At 44.1% G+C, this 16604-nt stretch overlaps 1 protein-coding gene across 4 annotated transcripts in view; it reads right to left on the bottom strand.

The window, feature by feature from the left end:
• AGL (amylo-alpha-1, 6-glucosidase, 4-alpha-glucanotransferase) overlaps positions 1-16604 on the bottom strand; it is a 1248201-nt gene that overhangs the window by 268465 nt on the left and 963132 nt on the right. For all 4 annotated transcript variants that reach the window (XM_044085615.1, XM_044085617.1, XM_044085614.1 and 1 more), the window contains exon 28: positions 1631-1766. In XM_044085615.1, coding sequence (XP_043941550.1) covers positions 1631-1766 — 136 coding nt within the window. The remainder of the gene's footprint in view (positions 1-1630; positions 1767-16604) is intronic.

Here is a 16604-nt window from a genome sequence, read left to right as displayed (position 1 = left end):
TAAGCTTGACTAGCCTCATCTACAAGGCTGTGGAAGAAATCAATATGGACATTATCGACAAGGACATATGTAATCTCCAAACTCTGGACCCAACCAAGTTTGGACTCATTTAAGGGTAGATCATGCCCTGTTAAACCTTCTTGACTTCTTTGAGAAAGTCACCAAGGCCCTGGACGAAGGAAAGGCAGTGCATATCACCTACCTTGACCTAGCCAAGGCATCTGATACAATCCCTCACTCAGGTATTCTAGAGAAACTCTCCCAACTGTGAATTAACCCCTACTTCACTCTGCTTCACTAGACTGGCTCACAGACAGGACACATACTGTCAAAGTGGGTGACTTCACCTCCAGAAAAAGACCAGTCACCAGTGGCATACCACAGGGTTCTGTCCTAGGCCCTTTGCTGTTCGGAATTTATTTTTTCAGACATCCAGGCAAACATGGATGGCCTGTGGCTGACCAAGTTCAATGACGACTGCAAATTGGGAGCAATTATGGAGTCCCCCAATTATGTTAATATACTGCAGAAAGAGTTAACACAGACAAATAACTGGTGCCAAAGCCGCAGATTAAAGCTAAATGCAAAAATAAATGCATTGTTATTCCCTTTGGGAAGGCTGACTTCACTGCTAATTACATTACAGTCAGCACCCCCCCTAAGTGTAGACCCAGTCGTACATGATCTGGGTACTCAGGATGATAGCAATCTAAACTTAAACCACCACATATCCACAGTGGTAAGGATACCCTTTTATGTGTCACAACTCATACCTAAAGGCAGTGCATCTAGATCCAAGGATGTTATAATTTCATTATATTTGGCCCTCATCAGACCAATAATTTAGTACAATGCTCCCTTTTGCATGTATCTCACTAGACACTGGCAACAGCTGGAGAGACCACAGAGGTTTCTCATGAAGAAAATGGAGGATACACAAAACAAGTCCTATACGGAAAGATTGAGAGCCCTGTCACTGTACTCTGTCTCCTACAGGCTATAAAGGGGTGACCTATGCCTGGCTTACAGCACAGCCTCTGACCCGAACCAGATGGAAATGCTACACATTGGTAAATTAAACTGCAAGAGGGTCACTTACTCCAGGGATCTTTACCTAGCCTCTGATATGAACAAATCATGCTGGAGAGATAGACATATCTCCCAGACACAGCCACTTCTCTGGAACAAGCTTTCAAGTTCACATGAAACAGATCCCCCCGCAACCCTCTTCAAATATACCACAGACCAGTGGATGGTTAATCGCAAATTCACTCCTCGGGTGGCACCCATGTCCCTCATGGACAGAGGCAGTTGATATTACCATACACTCTTACATCTGTGAACTTCGCTCAACTAACCACTGACAACAGGGGGAACTCAGGATAAATACGGCTAGGCTATAAGGGCCCTAGGGGCTTTAGCCTAGTTCTAAGAACCTATGAAAGGACCAGTTACACAACTTAGCTGGTCTAAAGACAAGGTAGGAAAATATCTTTTTGTAAGGAGTTCAGCTTTAAAACATCTAATCAATAACCTGGACATATCTGCCTAGCTTAGTTATTACAAGAATCTCATCAATTCAGACTTGCTTGTGAACAGGAATGCAATGAAAATCTTAAAAATTCTTTACCTTGGGGTAGCTGGGATTCCTTTATTACGTGCCTTTTCACTCTCTCCCATTTTATCCATCCAGGTACCACAATTGAAGCGGTTTCCTCCAAACACGAAGCCAGTTTCAAGATCTACACCTGCAGAAACATTAAAGCCTACCAAAACAAAATACAACTGTATCTCAACATATATCTAATAGATATTACCTTCAAATGGTATCTTATTTTAAACAGTAATGTTCTCACATATATCTGAAAACATTTTAGACATCACATAAAATATAGTGAGAAATAAATAAATAAAAGCATTTTAATAGGCTGCATGCCCAAGATCACTGCAGCACAAACATTAGGGAAGTAGTTATTTAGCTAATTCCCCTTCTAATGTTCTGTAACAGTCGCAGAACTGCATTATTCTAACAACTCACCTGTCTCTGTTGAGTCATCTTTCCCTTCTTGTGTCTGTTAACGTGTACATGAAATAACCATCACATTAGACACCTATGTTAACACCCCTACATTTAGGGATGAGCTGGGTTGCCTAGTGGTAAATTTCCAAATTCATGTTATTAACTGTCTGTGACAGAGAGAAAGGTTAAAATTCTGACCAGACTTTTTCTCACTTTTCCACCTATACTTTTTTCTGTCATGGCTTATCTTCTTCAGACATTTTTCCTCTTGTATAATACCTAATTAGTACATAATTCATAAAATAACTGAATGTGAATAGCATAACCATGTTAATGCTTTGTGTAGAAAAAAAAATTCTGACAAATTCACATTTATGAATGTGCAGAGGACAGTATCTGTACATGCATGCTGGTTATGTTACATCCATTTTTGTCTCCAATCCCTAACTGTCAGACTATGATCTTGTCATCTGTGACAGCAAATATCCAAGTTTTACATTAACTTACGAAATGGGAAAGTACAAGTCTGTAAACATTTACTATAAAAGTAACTGTTTACTTACATCACTACTATAGCAGTCGACCAAACATCTGGTCTGGTTTTGAGAGTTCAGCATCCTTCCCCTTCCAGGAGTCACAGATATCCTTCTGTTCAGGATGTCAGAACATTCTCAATACAAGACAAGCATCCACCTGTGTCACTTAAGAGCCTTTTCTCATGAAAGTGAAGCCCATTACCCTTAGAGCTAAATAATAAGGCTCCAATTTAACCCTTAGGAAAACCAAGGCACAGAGAGACAGAGAGAGTGAGTCCTCCAAATCTAAGCTGAATGGCAGGAAAGGAGGAGGTGCTCCCTAAATCTACTCAGACTTGATCAGGCTTAAGGGCATCATAGGAGGATGAGGAAGGGTGGGCAACAAAGTATGATACCCTACCAAAATCAGGGATGCCCCAACTCAGAATGAGGAGAAGGTGGTAGGGCAAGGAAAATACTACAACTGTTATCTACTCATACATGTAATGTTAGAGTAAGTTCTTATACAGCTGCACTATGTTCTTTGTTTAGGTCACTGTTGCACTAGTCCTAACTACTGGGGTGATTTCACAGCATGATAGGTAGGGGACCTGAAATGAAGGATCAGGCTACAGCATACCCTGCAGAATATCAGTAGCAAACCCAGCCATAGCCCAGTTTGCAAAGTACAGAAAAGGTACAGACAGATTACCATATAGCTACTTCTAAAACAGCCTGTGTAGTCACCCTTTTGAGGAAGGTCAAAGTGGTATCCATACTTCTCTTGCTGTGAGCTCTGAAGGCTTTTCTATTTTCCTACCTTGGAATGCCTTAAATGACATGATACACTGGACCAATCATTTGGCAATTGTTTCAGTATGACCCTGCCCTCCATTCCTAGAGTAAACAATACAAACTGAGAGGAGCTACTAGTATCCTTTGTACCATGTAAATAGCCGAGCTACCTGTGTATATCCAGAGAATGTAATAACACCCCCAAAAAAAAAAGTTTTGAAGATTGGGAAAGAAAGCAGGTAGATAAATGGCTTTTCTGTGACTATTTTGGACATAAAGAAATGTTTTATCCTAAGGCTGACTCTAAGTAAGACAAAATATGTTTCTGCACACTTCAGGGCTTGAGATTCTCTTACTTTCTTACAGATGTGATGGTTATCAGCAATGCTGGTTTCCAGTTTAGACATTTGAGAGCACCTGTGGCAATTTTTCTAGCATATATAATAACTAGACGGTGCAGTGGTTTGCATTGTTGCCTCACAGCAAGAGGTTCTCTGGTTTGATTCTTGGCTGGGGTGCCTTCTGTGTGGAGTCTGCATGTCCTCCTTGGACTCATGTGGGTTTCCTCAGGGTGCTCTTGTTTCCTCCCACATTACAAAGTCCTCCGTCTGGAGCATTTCCCCCTGGGCCTCTGCTGAAAATTGGCTCCATTCAAGTCAGATTTTCACAGTAAACAAATGTTAAATAAATAAAATAAACAAACATATTTAAAGTTCCATGGTGGAGCAATCCTTTTGGGAGGTATACGATGCAGAACTAATTTTAACTGTTGTTTAACAGGTGGTGGGCATGTCAATTGTAGGGCCAATGACAGGCATGCAATAAGAACAAGAAATGCACTTTAACAAAAGCAGAGACCAATCCCAGATTAAACAATTCACTCAGACATTGCAGGACACAAGACAGCAGTACAGTGACAGGGTCTTGATTACTTTTATGCCACTAGAGGGAAAACTTCTTCCATTTGAACAAGTGGCATTTCCTAGTGATAGGCTACCTAGCCTCCTTAATTATGTTAAGCATTTTCCTCAGTAAACTGGTGCCCGATGGGCAAGAGAGTTAAATCATCCAAACTGTGACCTGTTCAGTTTCTAGGTTGGGGAATATGAAGTCCTCCATGTTCTGAGCTAACAGATCCACTTGCATAAGCACTTTATAATATTTCCCTTGGACATTTTCTTCTGAAGGAAGAACAAGTGCTGCATGGACCAAAAGGCAGCTATCACGTTTGGCCTCTGCTTCCCTACTTTTTGGGCCACTCTGACCTGTCTCGGTATGACAGAAAAGGCAGCCCTGGCATCTTTGTATGATGCTTTGTGCAGAATTTCAGGAGCTGTCTTTTGGTATGAGACCTAAACAGATTAACATCTGGAACACCCCGCCCTTGTACCAGTTGAAAGAAAATCTTAGTGTAAAATTTCCTTGTACAGGCTTGTCCTTAACCTTCTCAGTTGGGGGTACCACTGAATTCAAGTGGGTTAGGATGTAGACTGCCTTTTAGGTCATCTGGAACTACAGTATTCGCCCAAGCAATCATGTCCAGCCTGCACAAGGAGTATGACCAGGTTACCCCTTACTTACTGATATACACATCACTGTAGTTTTCTCTGCTGTTGTCATTTGCATTGCACCATCCTTCCAAACTGATCTGAAGGCCTTGAGTACCTACACCAAAGCCATCACCTCTTTCACATTTATGGCTTTCCTGGGATGCATCACATTGGCCTTGGACCTTGTATGTTACCAAACCAGGTCTGAGGTATCTGTTAGGTTGTGGTAGTGGGGCTCCTGATTGAAGGGTACACCAGTTCTTTTTGACCTGGCCTGACTATCACTCCACTTCCAGGGATATGCAGGGAATGACAGGCATCATTTCCATCCAGATCTTGGGTACTACCAAAATTCTCAAGTGCATCTTTGCCAGGGGTACCATCACAGTACTGGAAGCCATGTATCCTAGTGCCCCAAGACATCCTTTGGCTGAATCTGTCTTCTTCTGTGCCACTTTGTGGGAAGTACTGCACCAAGTGTTCGGTCTTCTCTTGGGAGAGGAAGACTTCCTGGTAACTGGAGTCCAGGACTGCCCCCCAGAAATAGCATTATTTCGGAAGGAATCACTTTTTTGAAAGAAACCCAGGAAGAATACTAGGCAATTGATCATAGGGACCATAAGATGCCTAGCTATACACATCTTTTAGTAGACACATTTGAAAATTCTTGCACCAAATCAACCACAGATGTACATAATTCTAGTGTAAAATTGTGTCTACCCATCTAATCATACTCTCCAGTCCAGCTGGTGAACCTGGGTATCCTAAGGCAATGTTACAACTGCCTCATGTACACAGGCAACCCTCTCCTCCTACCACAAAACATTAACATATGCAAGAGATGCAATTATATAGCTAAATTGGAGGCTAAGCTCTCTCCACCCAAGATTGGAACGGGCAGCCATGAGGAGAAGGTTAACACTTGCACCACACCTCCAGCCTCACACAGACGTACTAAACCAGCACTGGCAAAAAATACACAAATACACAAAATCATACTCGGAGGCTCTAAATAAAAACCTGCAAAAGCATCAGAGACCTCCAAAGCAGACACCCAAAAAACCTGCACCTCCCGTCACAAACCAGACAACACATAAAACACAAAACCAGTGTGCCGCACAATCACAGCCCTTAAGGCGAAATAACATACCTTACACACTAGTTATAGGCGACTCTATAGTCAGGCACACAAATGTCCCACTCACTTAGCTGGACAAGGAGAAGGTTACTGTTAGCTGCCTGTCAGGAGCCAGAATCTGCCACATAACACAAGCACTCAGGTCACTCTAGAACAAGTACAAATATGACTCTGTCATTGTTCATGTTGGTGTGAATTACCTGAGATGTACCTCCCTGGACTACATGAAGAGACATGGAATAGCTTCTCTGATTATGTAGCCCAGGCAGGTAAGACCCCCCATAGGCTCAAAAGTCAACCCACCTCCGTAAACAGCACAAATAAAAAAAAAGAGGGTTATGCTACTCAACGCCAGGAGTTTAAATCTCAAAATGCACACGCTCAAAGCGCTCCTCAGTATGGAGAACATAGACATCTGTGCAGTAACTGAAACCTGGTTCAAGGCTCCACAGAGCACCCCAGCACTACCAGGCTACAACTCATACCACACATTTCGGCCACAGAACATGGACCGAAACACAAAAGGAGGGGGTGTATCCATACTCATCAAGGATACCAACACTTCCATGTTAGTGGCGCAGCATGATACCTCTGAGATCATCCATGTGCAACTAACATTGGGCAAATCTGCAATGCAAACTGTGGCCTGCTACAGATCATCCTCCATGACCCAGGACCACCACTCCACTTTTCTGGAGACACTGGAAAACATTAAGGTCCTACCAAACGCCCTAATATTGTGCGATTTCAATTACCCTACCGTTAACTGGGAAAACTATTCAAGTACAAACTCCCAGGTCCAGCACATCCTGGAATTTATCAACTCAAATGCCCTGGATCAGCTGGTAAACTCCCCTACCAGAGGTGAAAACATATTGGACCTGGTCATCACCAACATGGGTGACAGGTGTTCCGCACCGGAGGTCAACCAGTCACTGGTTAGATCAGACCATAAACTAATCACTCTGGATGTCCACACCACCACCACCAACCAAGGAAAGCACAGTGAAAAACATTTCTATAGCAAACTTCACCTTACTTAAGACAGAGGTGGTAAGTTTCACAGCCCCCATGCTAAAGGATAACGGTGTCCAAGGTGTAGGAACCTTTACAAATGCACTCTATGAGCACCTACAAGGATGCATGGATCGTGCCATCACTAGTAAAACCAAGACTCACTCCCCTAAGAGAAGGAAACCAATCTGGTGGACCCCTGCCATAAACAGGCTATACAATAGCAGGAGGAAACTAGTTCAGAAAAAAAGCAAATCCCAAGAAGGAAAGACATCCCTGATCAGTATCAGTAAGAAATTAGGGTCCCTCATAAAATCATCCAAGAATAACTTTGAAAGAAAAATAGCCAAAGATTCGGAAGATGACCACAAAGCCTTCTTTAGCTATGTCAAGAATCTAAGTGGCAACTCGCAGATGTGCTCCGAGCTACTGCAAAATAGCACAAAATATACTGAACCTACTGATATTGCCAACATCCTGGCAGATAGATTCAGTGCAAACTTAAACCCCCTCTCACCCCCAAAAGGGCCCACAACAATACCGGAAAAGTGTAGTGTCCCGGAAATTACAGACGCACAGTTGAAAACAGCCCTTTCAAAAGCCAAAAGCACAGCGTCAATGGGGTCAGATGGTGTCCTAGGCTGCATCTTGCATGAACTAATCCCCCACCTAAACACATTGTTCAACCTCAGCCTCTCCACAGGCTATGGCAACATAGAATGGCACACAGCAACGGTTATTCCACTCCACAAAGGAGGGGCCACAACTGACCCTGGTAACTACTGCCCCATAAGCCTGACTAGCCTGGTCTACAAGGCTATGGAGCGCATCATCATGGAACTCATTAACAAAGACAATGGGAACCTCCAAACACTTGACCCGACCCAGTTCGGCTTTGTTAAGGGCAGATCATGCCTACTAAACCTGGTTGACATCTTCGAGACAGTCACCAAGGCCATAGATGAGGGGAAGGTGGTTCACACAGGCTACCTTGACCTCGGCAAGGCTTTTGATACCATTCCCCACTCGGGAATTATAGAAAAACTCACCAGCCTGAACATAAACCCCTACGCCACAAGATGGGTTGCCAACTGGCTTACAGATGGAACTCACACGGTAAGAATAGCGGGCTCCAGGTCCGACTCTAAACCAGTCACAAGTGGTGTCCCACAAGGCTCAGTCCTGGGACCCCTACTGTTCGACATATACTTCTCAGAAGTACAGGCAAACACAGGAGGACTATGGCTAACCAAGTTCTCCAATGACTGCAAACTGGGAGCCATAATTGACGCTCTGGCTGACACGGACATTCTCCAAAAGGGCCTTACTGAGACAGACACCTGGTGTCAAAGTCATGGTCTCAAGCTAAATGCCAAAAAATGCATAGTCATCCCGTTTGGGAAAAACAAAACACCCATGAATTACCACATAGGTGGCAGCCCCCTTAAAACAGGTAATAAAAGATCTGAGGACCCAGGTAGATAGTAATCTTTCCTTTGACAATAATATTGCCAAAGTAGTTGGGAAATCCTTCTATGTAGCCCATCTAATTACTAAAGGGTTCACATAAAGAAATAAAGGGGTTATAGTGCCCTTCTACTCGTCACTCTTCATAGAGCACAATACCCCATTTGGGATGCACCTCACAAGACACTTCCAACAGCTGGAAAGACCACAAAAGTACCTCACCAAGAGGATTACTGGCCTCAAACATATGTCCTATGCAGCCCGACTGGAAAAACTCCAGCTGTACCACTTATCGCTTACTCAGAGGTGATCTCTGCCTGACTTACAAAGCCATGTCCAACTCAGAATTGATGGACATGCTCCACCTAAAGAAATCCAAGTCACTGCGAGCCACTCGCTCTAGTGAGCTACACCTCACCACAACAATAAATAGAACATGCTGGCGGGATAGACTCCTGTCACAGAGACTCCCCATGCTTTGGAACAAAATTCTTAACTACATTAGGCAGAGCCCCTCACTAACACTCTTCAAGAAAAACCGTGACGAGTGTATGGGTAACAGAAAATACATCTCTGGAATCACTTCATTGGCTCTTCTTGACAGAGGCTCAGTTAATTAATCAATGGGGCGGCGAAAGCTGACACACACTGGCTAGGCTTATAAATGCCCTCGGGCAGATAGCCTAGTACCTACCTATGAACCTATGATCAAGACTGGCCTTAATGATAGCCAAAGAAGTACATTATTTGACCTGAAATGGTAACTTATTTCACAGACTGTACATATGTTGAGTTAGGAACGTATTCCTCCAGTGATTCTTGTTTATTTGCTGGTGTAGATTTGACTGCCTAGTACAGTAATTTGTAGAGCCAATGGTTTTGTGACGAAAAAAAAATTAAAGATTGGGTCTTTCATGGCTCAAAAATGAGACACAGGTCACCTCAAAGCAGCTAGTAGGCTAAAAAGTAAAACAGTCATGTTAATCTAGCAATTTAATGCCTTTCATTTTCTTGGTTAAAAATCTTTGGGGCCCTTTCAGTTGAGCAATATGCTTGGATTTACATATAGCAATGGCAGCATATTTTATGGCAAATCTAATAAGGGAAGAGTACAGTGATACGATGATTTGTTTGGATCTTGAAGCTATTCTGTTGGAAATTAAATGGACAAGGTAGAAGGACTTTCTGACTATGGTAGAAACATAATGACAATATGAGAGAGAGAGGGGAGGGAGAAAGAAAGGAAGAGAGAAAGGGGAGAGAATTGTCCACACAAGTATGCAGGTCTCTTATGACCATATCTGTTTGAAGAGGAATACCATTTATGACACATGAAGAGGGAGCAGTTTTTTGCTGGATGCTACCTGTACTACACTTCTTTTGCATTTAGCATGAGACCATTTTGGTACAACCTGTATGTGTACATTTCCAGCTCTTGCTGGAGCTGTTAAATATCTGTGGATGAATGACTAATGCTGCCCACTTGCAGTCATCAGCTAGCTTGTTAACCCGCTGTTGTGGGACATTAGCTTGGATATAGGAAAGTTGTGTAAAATCTTACATAACCATGGATGTCCTTTTCTTCCACGTTGCAGTACTCAGCTTGTGGGTTTACCCTTCTTCTTCTCCAGTTAGTCCGGCTGGGTTTCCAAAGATTTTCAGTCTCTCTTGGTATGCTGGACGTCTGATGTGGCTGCAGGAACATGGGACATAAAAGTGATGTCTGCACGCACCAGCCCTCAGAACATAGTAAAAGCCCCAGTCCAAGCCAGTCCTGTAAGGGCATAGCCTGTCCAATATCACCCCACAGAGCAAGTGCAGTCATACAAGTGGGGAGGTTGAGTGGGAAGGAATACTGCAACATGGAAGAGAAGGACATCTATGCTTATGGTAAGATTTTACACAACTTTCCTATGTGCTTTTATTCCAATGTTGCAGTATTCAACTTGTGGGTGAGTGCAAAAGCTCACTTAGGATTGGGAGGTGGCCTAGATGAATTTTTCAGGAAACCATGTAGGATAGCCCTGCCAAACCATGCCCTGGCTCTGGAGATGTGGTCCAGTTTGTAGTGTTTGGTGAAGGTGTGAACAGAGGACCAAGTGGCTGCCTCAAGTATGGAGTTGGTGTCTAACCCTTTAAAGAAGGCTCCAGAAGAGGCCATTGCTCTGGTCGAGTGGGCCTTGACACTGCCCTGCAAGGTCTTACCATGGTGAAGGTAGCAGAAGGAAATGGCCCAGGAGGATCCAGGCTGAAATGGTCCGTTTGCTTGTAGCTTTCCCGAAGGCCCTGGGGTGGAAGGAGACAAACAGCTGGTCTGATTTCCTCAAGGGTTTGGTTTTATGAAGATAAAACAACCTAAGTTGTCTGTGGACGTCTAGGGAATGTAGCACTCTCTCACTATCCCCCCGTGGGTTAGGGAAGAAGGTGGGCAGGTGGATGGGCTGGTTCAAGGATAGGTCATTCACTACTTTGGGAATGAATGACAGGTTAGTCCTGAGGGTCACCCTATCCAAGTGGAAGATTAGGAAAGGTGGTGTAGCCATTAGAGCTTGCAATTCTGAAACCCGTCTGGCGGAAGTCAGAGCTACCAGCAATACAGTTTTCCATGTGCAAAATTTTAAGGTGGCCTTGTCTGCTGGATCAAAAGGGGCTAGAGTGAGTTTTTCTAGAACACAGTTTAGGTGCCAGGGAGGGGGGGGGAAGAGATGGTTTCCTGGGTGGCTTTAAGTGTAATACATTTTTGAGGAAAAGTTTGGAAGGGAGTCTGGATGCAAAGGGTGGATCCAGAGGGAGGCAGGCAGAGATAGCAGACAGGTGTGCCTTCAGAGATGAGTAAGACAACCCTGTCTGCATGAGTTCAAACAGATATGACAGGATGAGAGGCATACTGCTTTCCAGTGGGTCCAACTGTCTTTTGTGACACCAAATAGAAAACCTTTTCCATTTGGAGAAATAGGATTTCCTAGTGTTGGGCTTCCTGGCCTCCTGCACGACAGTGAGCACGTGCTCATTATATAAGTGTCTGAAGGGGATTAGAATCCTATCAACCACAGGGTGAGGTGCATGGATTGCCACTGTGGGTGTATCTGATTCCCCTTCTTCTATGTGAGCACGTCCACTGAGGGGGTAACTTGTGGTGATTGCCCTTGGACAGGTGAAGAAGTAGAGGGAACCAGTGCTGCCTTGGCCAGTAGGAGTCACCAGCAAGATTTTGGGGAAGACCTGCTGAATTTTCAGCAGGTTTTGGAGGGCTATCACCTTTTCTACTGGGAGAAAGGCCTTCATGAGGTCTGTCCTGATCCTGCACCCCATGAAAACAATATCCTGCGTGGGGTTGAGGTGGGATTTTGGGAAGTTGATCATGAACCCTAAAGACTGCAGGATTACCAGAAGGTCTCGGGAGTGGCGAAGAAGAGTTTCCTTGTCTTGAATTAGGTCGTCTAGGTAAGGGAATAACTGGATTCCCTTTTCCCTGCAGTAGGCAATGACTGGAGCTAGGCATTTTGTGAATATCCTGGGAGCAGCAGAAAGCCCAAAGGGCAAAGCACATAACTGAAAATGAGAGGAGCCTGCCAGGAATCTCAGGTATTTCTTGAAGGTGGGCTTTATAGGTATGTGAAGGTAAGCATCCTTTATGTCTAACCCTGTGGAAGAATGTGGAAAGAGAGAAGGTAGGGTGAGCATCCTGAAAGTGGGAACTTTTTGGAAGGGTTTGAGGCATTAGAGGTCCAGAATCAGCCTCAATGGTCCTTCCTTTCTGGGTAACAAAAAGATTCTGGAGTAGAATCCTTTTTGTTTTGCTTGTGTAGGAACTGGTTCTATGGTGCCCTGTAGTAGCAGGGTTTGCAAAACCTGATGGAGGAGGGGTAGTTGGCTGAGAAGGAGGCTGTGGTATGCCCAGTCTTGATTGGGGGGGGGGGGTGATCCAGGACAAGAAGTAGCCGTTTTTATAATGGACAGAACCCATCTGTCTGTGGTAATGAGACACCACACAGAGAGACAGTTAGAGAGACAAGCAGACAGGGGCATGGGTGGGGGTTGAAATATTGGCAGGAAGTTGGACACTACCTGTCCTATCAGGAAGGGGGACTTTGGCAGGAAGACTGAGAAGGCCTAGCCTGAGGAGGCTGTCTTCTAGGGGGTCTTCTAGACCAGGGAGCTGCAGGCCTGGAGGTTTTCCTGATAAACTGTGTCTTTGAGGGGTAGTTTCTCTGGAACTTAGGAATAGGTGAGACTAGGATGTTTAATGTCCTGTACTTCTTTTCCTTTCTGTTTTAAGGATTTAAAAAGTTCAGCCACTTTTGCACCAAAAAGGGCTGACTGATCCAAAGGTGCGTCAAGGAGTTTGGCCCTGAAGTTATCAGGCAGAGGCTGAAGTCGCAGTCATGAGTACCTCCTTAGTATTGAAGCGGATGCAGCTGACCTGGTTGAGGCTTCAGCTGCATCAAAACTACATCTCAAGGACTGTCTATTCACTTGGGAGAGGAGTGCTATCCATGAAGACAAGAAGGCCTTGGCTGCACAGTCAGGGATGTCCTCTAAATCTTTAGTGGCTTTGTCCAGCAGAGCTAAGGAGCATTTGGTCATGTGAGTTTGGTAGTTGATGGCTCTAAATGAAAGGGTAGCAGAAGTATAAATGTTCTTTCCTAACCTCTCCATGGTCTTGCTGTCTATCAGCAGGGAGGATAGTGGTAGTAGGCAGGAGCTTGCAGGCCCTATCCGTATAGATGGAGACAGTGGCAGGATCAGCAGGAGGGCATTTAAAGAGAAATTTCTCTACCTCAGGGACTTTATAAAGTCTGTCTGCTTTATGTGGGGCTGGAGGTTGGGAGTCCGGGCTAATGGAGGATGAGGTAAAAGCATTCAGGAATGCAGGTTGAATAGGAGGAATGGGAGAGTCCATTTGAATAAGCTCATAAAACCTTTTTTGTACATCAGACATATCTGAGAGTTGCCACTTAAAGTTGTCTTTCGTCTTATTGTTTCCCTAAAGGTAAGATCCTCTCAGGAGATCCATATCCTGGGGGGGATGAGATCTGGGAGGAGTAAGAAAGAGAGTCCTCAGAGGAATCAGACAATTCCTCCTCTTCAGGCTGATCTACCCTCCTTACCTGGGAGTGAGGTCTGGGACTAAAGAGGGGAGGAGCACAGGCAGAGGGTTCTGCATATGACCTAAGGGCCATAAAGGCATTGAACAAACTCTGACTGAAGGCCTGCCAATCCCGCATGTTTTCAGAGGTTGCAGTGAGGTGTCTGGGTTTTGTTTTTTTCTTTAAAGGCCTAGCTGGAATCTGGCTAGGAATTGGCCTTCGGTCAGGTGTCAGGACAGTGGACATGGCATCCGATGGGCCCCGAGTTAATGTCGGTTCCTCTTCAGCATCCAAGGCAGACACCGGTAAATCCTCTGTGGATGTGTCGTCTGCTCGAGACTGTGCGGCTTCCTCAGAGGTACCTGCTTTATCTACACCGGTGGATGCTGAACCCTCAGTCAAGCTAACATCGGCCACAGACTGAGGTATGGTAGACAGAGGTGCAACAGACGAAGTGGGCCATGAGGACTTGGCCCTCTTCCAAGGTGGTTCAGATGAGGCATCAGGTGCAGCCTCCATCCCTAACACAATTTGTTTCAAGCGCTGATTCTCTAAATACAAGTGTAAGGCCTGCAAATGGCGGCATAAGGTCTTGGGGACAAATGATCGGCAAATGGCGCAGTTCTCGTGGTCGATTCCCTGCCTAGACAAGAGAGTCACTGGTCATGGGTGTCTTTATGGGGAATCTGCCAGCCACACTTGCCCTTACTGAATGACATTAACAGACTATAATGAACAACAAAGTAGGATTGAAAGAATCCACAATGGGGTACTTAACCGAATCTTTTTCAATCCAACATCCATGAGAAGCAGAAGTACCTGGTGTACGACTGGTGTTTGAAACGTTCTGATGGCTGGTGCATGCAGACGTCACTTTTATGGCCCATGTTCCCGCAGCACATCAGACGTCTGACGCACAAAGAGGGATTGAAAATCTTTTTGACCAGACTAACTGGAGAGGAAGAAGTGTAAACCCACAAGTTGAATACTGCAACATTGGAATAGGACATCTGCAAAATACATGCCAAACAGGAGAGCTGCCAGCACTAATTCCTGTGTCATCTCCACTAATTACAATTTTACATACAATGGAGGATACCTGCAACTTTTACATTTTGGGTTCTGTTGAACAGTCAATATGCAAACCTGTGGGCAAAATAGGAGTTTACATTGTCTAATTTTTCAATACATGTAGGTGAAAATATGTCAAAACCCTTGGAAAGGTTTGGCTTTACATACAAGACTGGTGAGGCTGATGGACCTATAATTACCCTGGTCTGTAGAGGGCCGCCCTTGCATACAGGAGTCTGAGTGGCTGTTCTCCAGGTATTAAGCATTAACCCTGTAGATAGGTTGAGGTTCAACAAAGTAGAGATTTGGATACTGCATACATAGGACTGATGAAAATGTAGGCTATTATGTTGTCTGTTCCTATGAAATGACTATTAAACTTTGATAGGGATTCTAAGACTTGTTCAAAGGTGACTGCAGGAGACACTAACTTTTCAGGGAGAATGTGAACAACAACGTGGGTAGGTGGGGTAAAAATTAGTATTAAATTTGTCTGCCAACATACTGGCTATAACCTTGAGATTAGAATGTGTGGTATTAATATGGAGGAGTGCAGTGTATTGTTGCACTTTATTTCTTAATTTCCTGCCATAACTGAAGAAAGACTCGTAGTTTACTTTGGTATCTCTAGTAACCTTAAGCCTGTACTCCACTGTATATTTTCTAAGTGTGACAGAGTGGCGTAGTGGGGTTTGCATTGTTGCCTCACAGCAAGAGGTTCTTCAGTTCGATTCTTGGCTGGAGTGTCTTGTGTGTGGAGTCTGCATGTCCTTCCTGCATTCGTGTGGGTTTCCTCCAGGTATTCTCATTTCCTCCCACATTCCAAAGACATGCTTCTGTTTTTCCCCAGGCCTCTTGTGAAAACTGACTCTGTCCAAGTCAGACTTTCCCAATAAATAAATGTTAAATAAAATAAATAAAAAATACATGAACTCCTACGTTTCTTGCTGGCATCATATTTCAGTGTGTTCATGAGACAGCCAGGGGACAGGTATTACAACTTTTCATTAATTTCCTTTTGTTATACAGCTTATTAATATGGGAGTTCCAAAAGAGAGGCCAGTTCCTGAATTTAACACTATATTTACGGAGGATGGGTACTGACGTTTCTCTGCAGCTGCTCAGCTGGTGAAAAAAGGTGAAAGAGATAAGGGTTAATCTGGACTTTTGAAGGAAAACCAGAGGCTTTAGTAGCAGCCCATGATGAAATTATGTGCTTTGTATACCTCCTCTTAAGACACTGCCTGGATAAGTTAGTCATCCAGATAAAGTTAAATTTGAATATCCATTGTTCTGCAGTAGGCTACTACTCCAGGCAGTTTGTGAAACCCAAGGGTTTAGTAGCCATTCCAAAGGGCAAGGAGGTAAATTGGCAGTGGAATGCCCTGCCTCAAAGCTGAGACGATGCTTATGGTCCTTGTGAATGGAAATGTGACAGTCTCACTTGAGATCCAGGAATACCATGAGAGCCTGCAACAACAGCATTTTGAATAGGGGTACTTTTGAGATGAATATTAAGTTGTGAAAGGTTCGAGATGGACCTTTATTACATTTCATTTCTGGGAACCAGAAATAGCCTGGAGTAGAATTCCTCGTTTTGTTCCTCTCTGGGAACAGCTTCTATTACAAAGTAGTAAGATTTTTCAAGGAAAGGGTGTAATTAAATACATCTGGCCTTTTTACACAGGAATGCTACCCGTCAGTTTTGTTTTCTTCATGAACTGCAGTTTGTAGCTCTGGGAAATTATCTGAAACACCAAATTGTACTTTGTAATGACCTCCCAGTTGCTTAATCACTGGGTAACACTTCCCACTGTCTTTAATGTCAGGAGACAAATGAGGGTTTGGAGGAGAAACCCAGACTCATGGGCTGCTTACTAGAGGTGGGAGGCACTTGTGATCTCTCTACCATTTTCCTTGTATTGGCTCTTTTTTGTTCTATAG

Source organism: Protopterus annectens, chromosome 10.part0 (assembly GCF_019279795.1).
Source record: "Protopterus annectens isolate FY-2018-M chromosome 10.part0, PAN1.0, whole genome shotgun sequence".
Taxonomy (NCBI): domain Eukaryota; kingdom Metazoa; phylum Chordata; order Ceratodontiformes; family Protopteridae; genus Protopterus; species Protopterus annectens.
The sequence above is the reverse complement of the archived record's forward strand: the minus strand, read 5'-3'. Positions and strand labels throughout refer to the sequence as shown.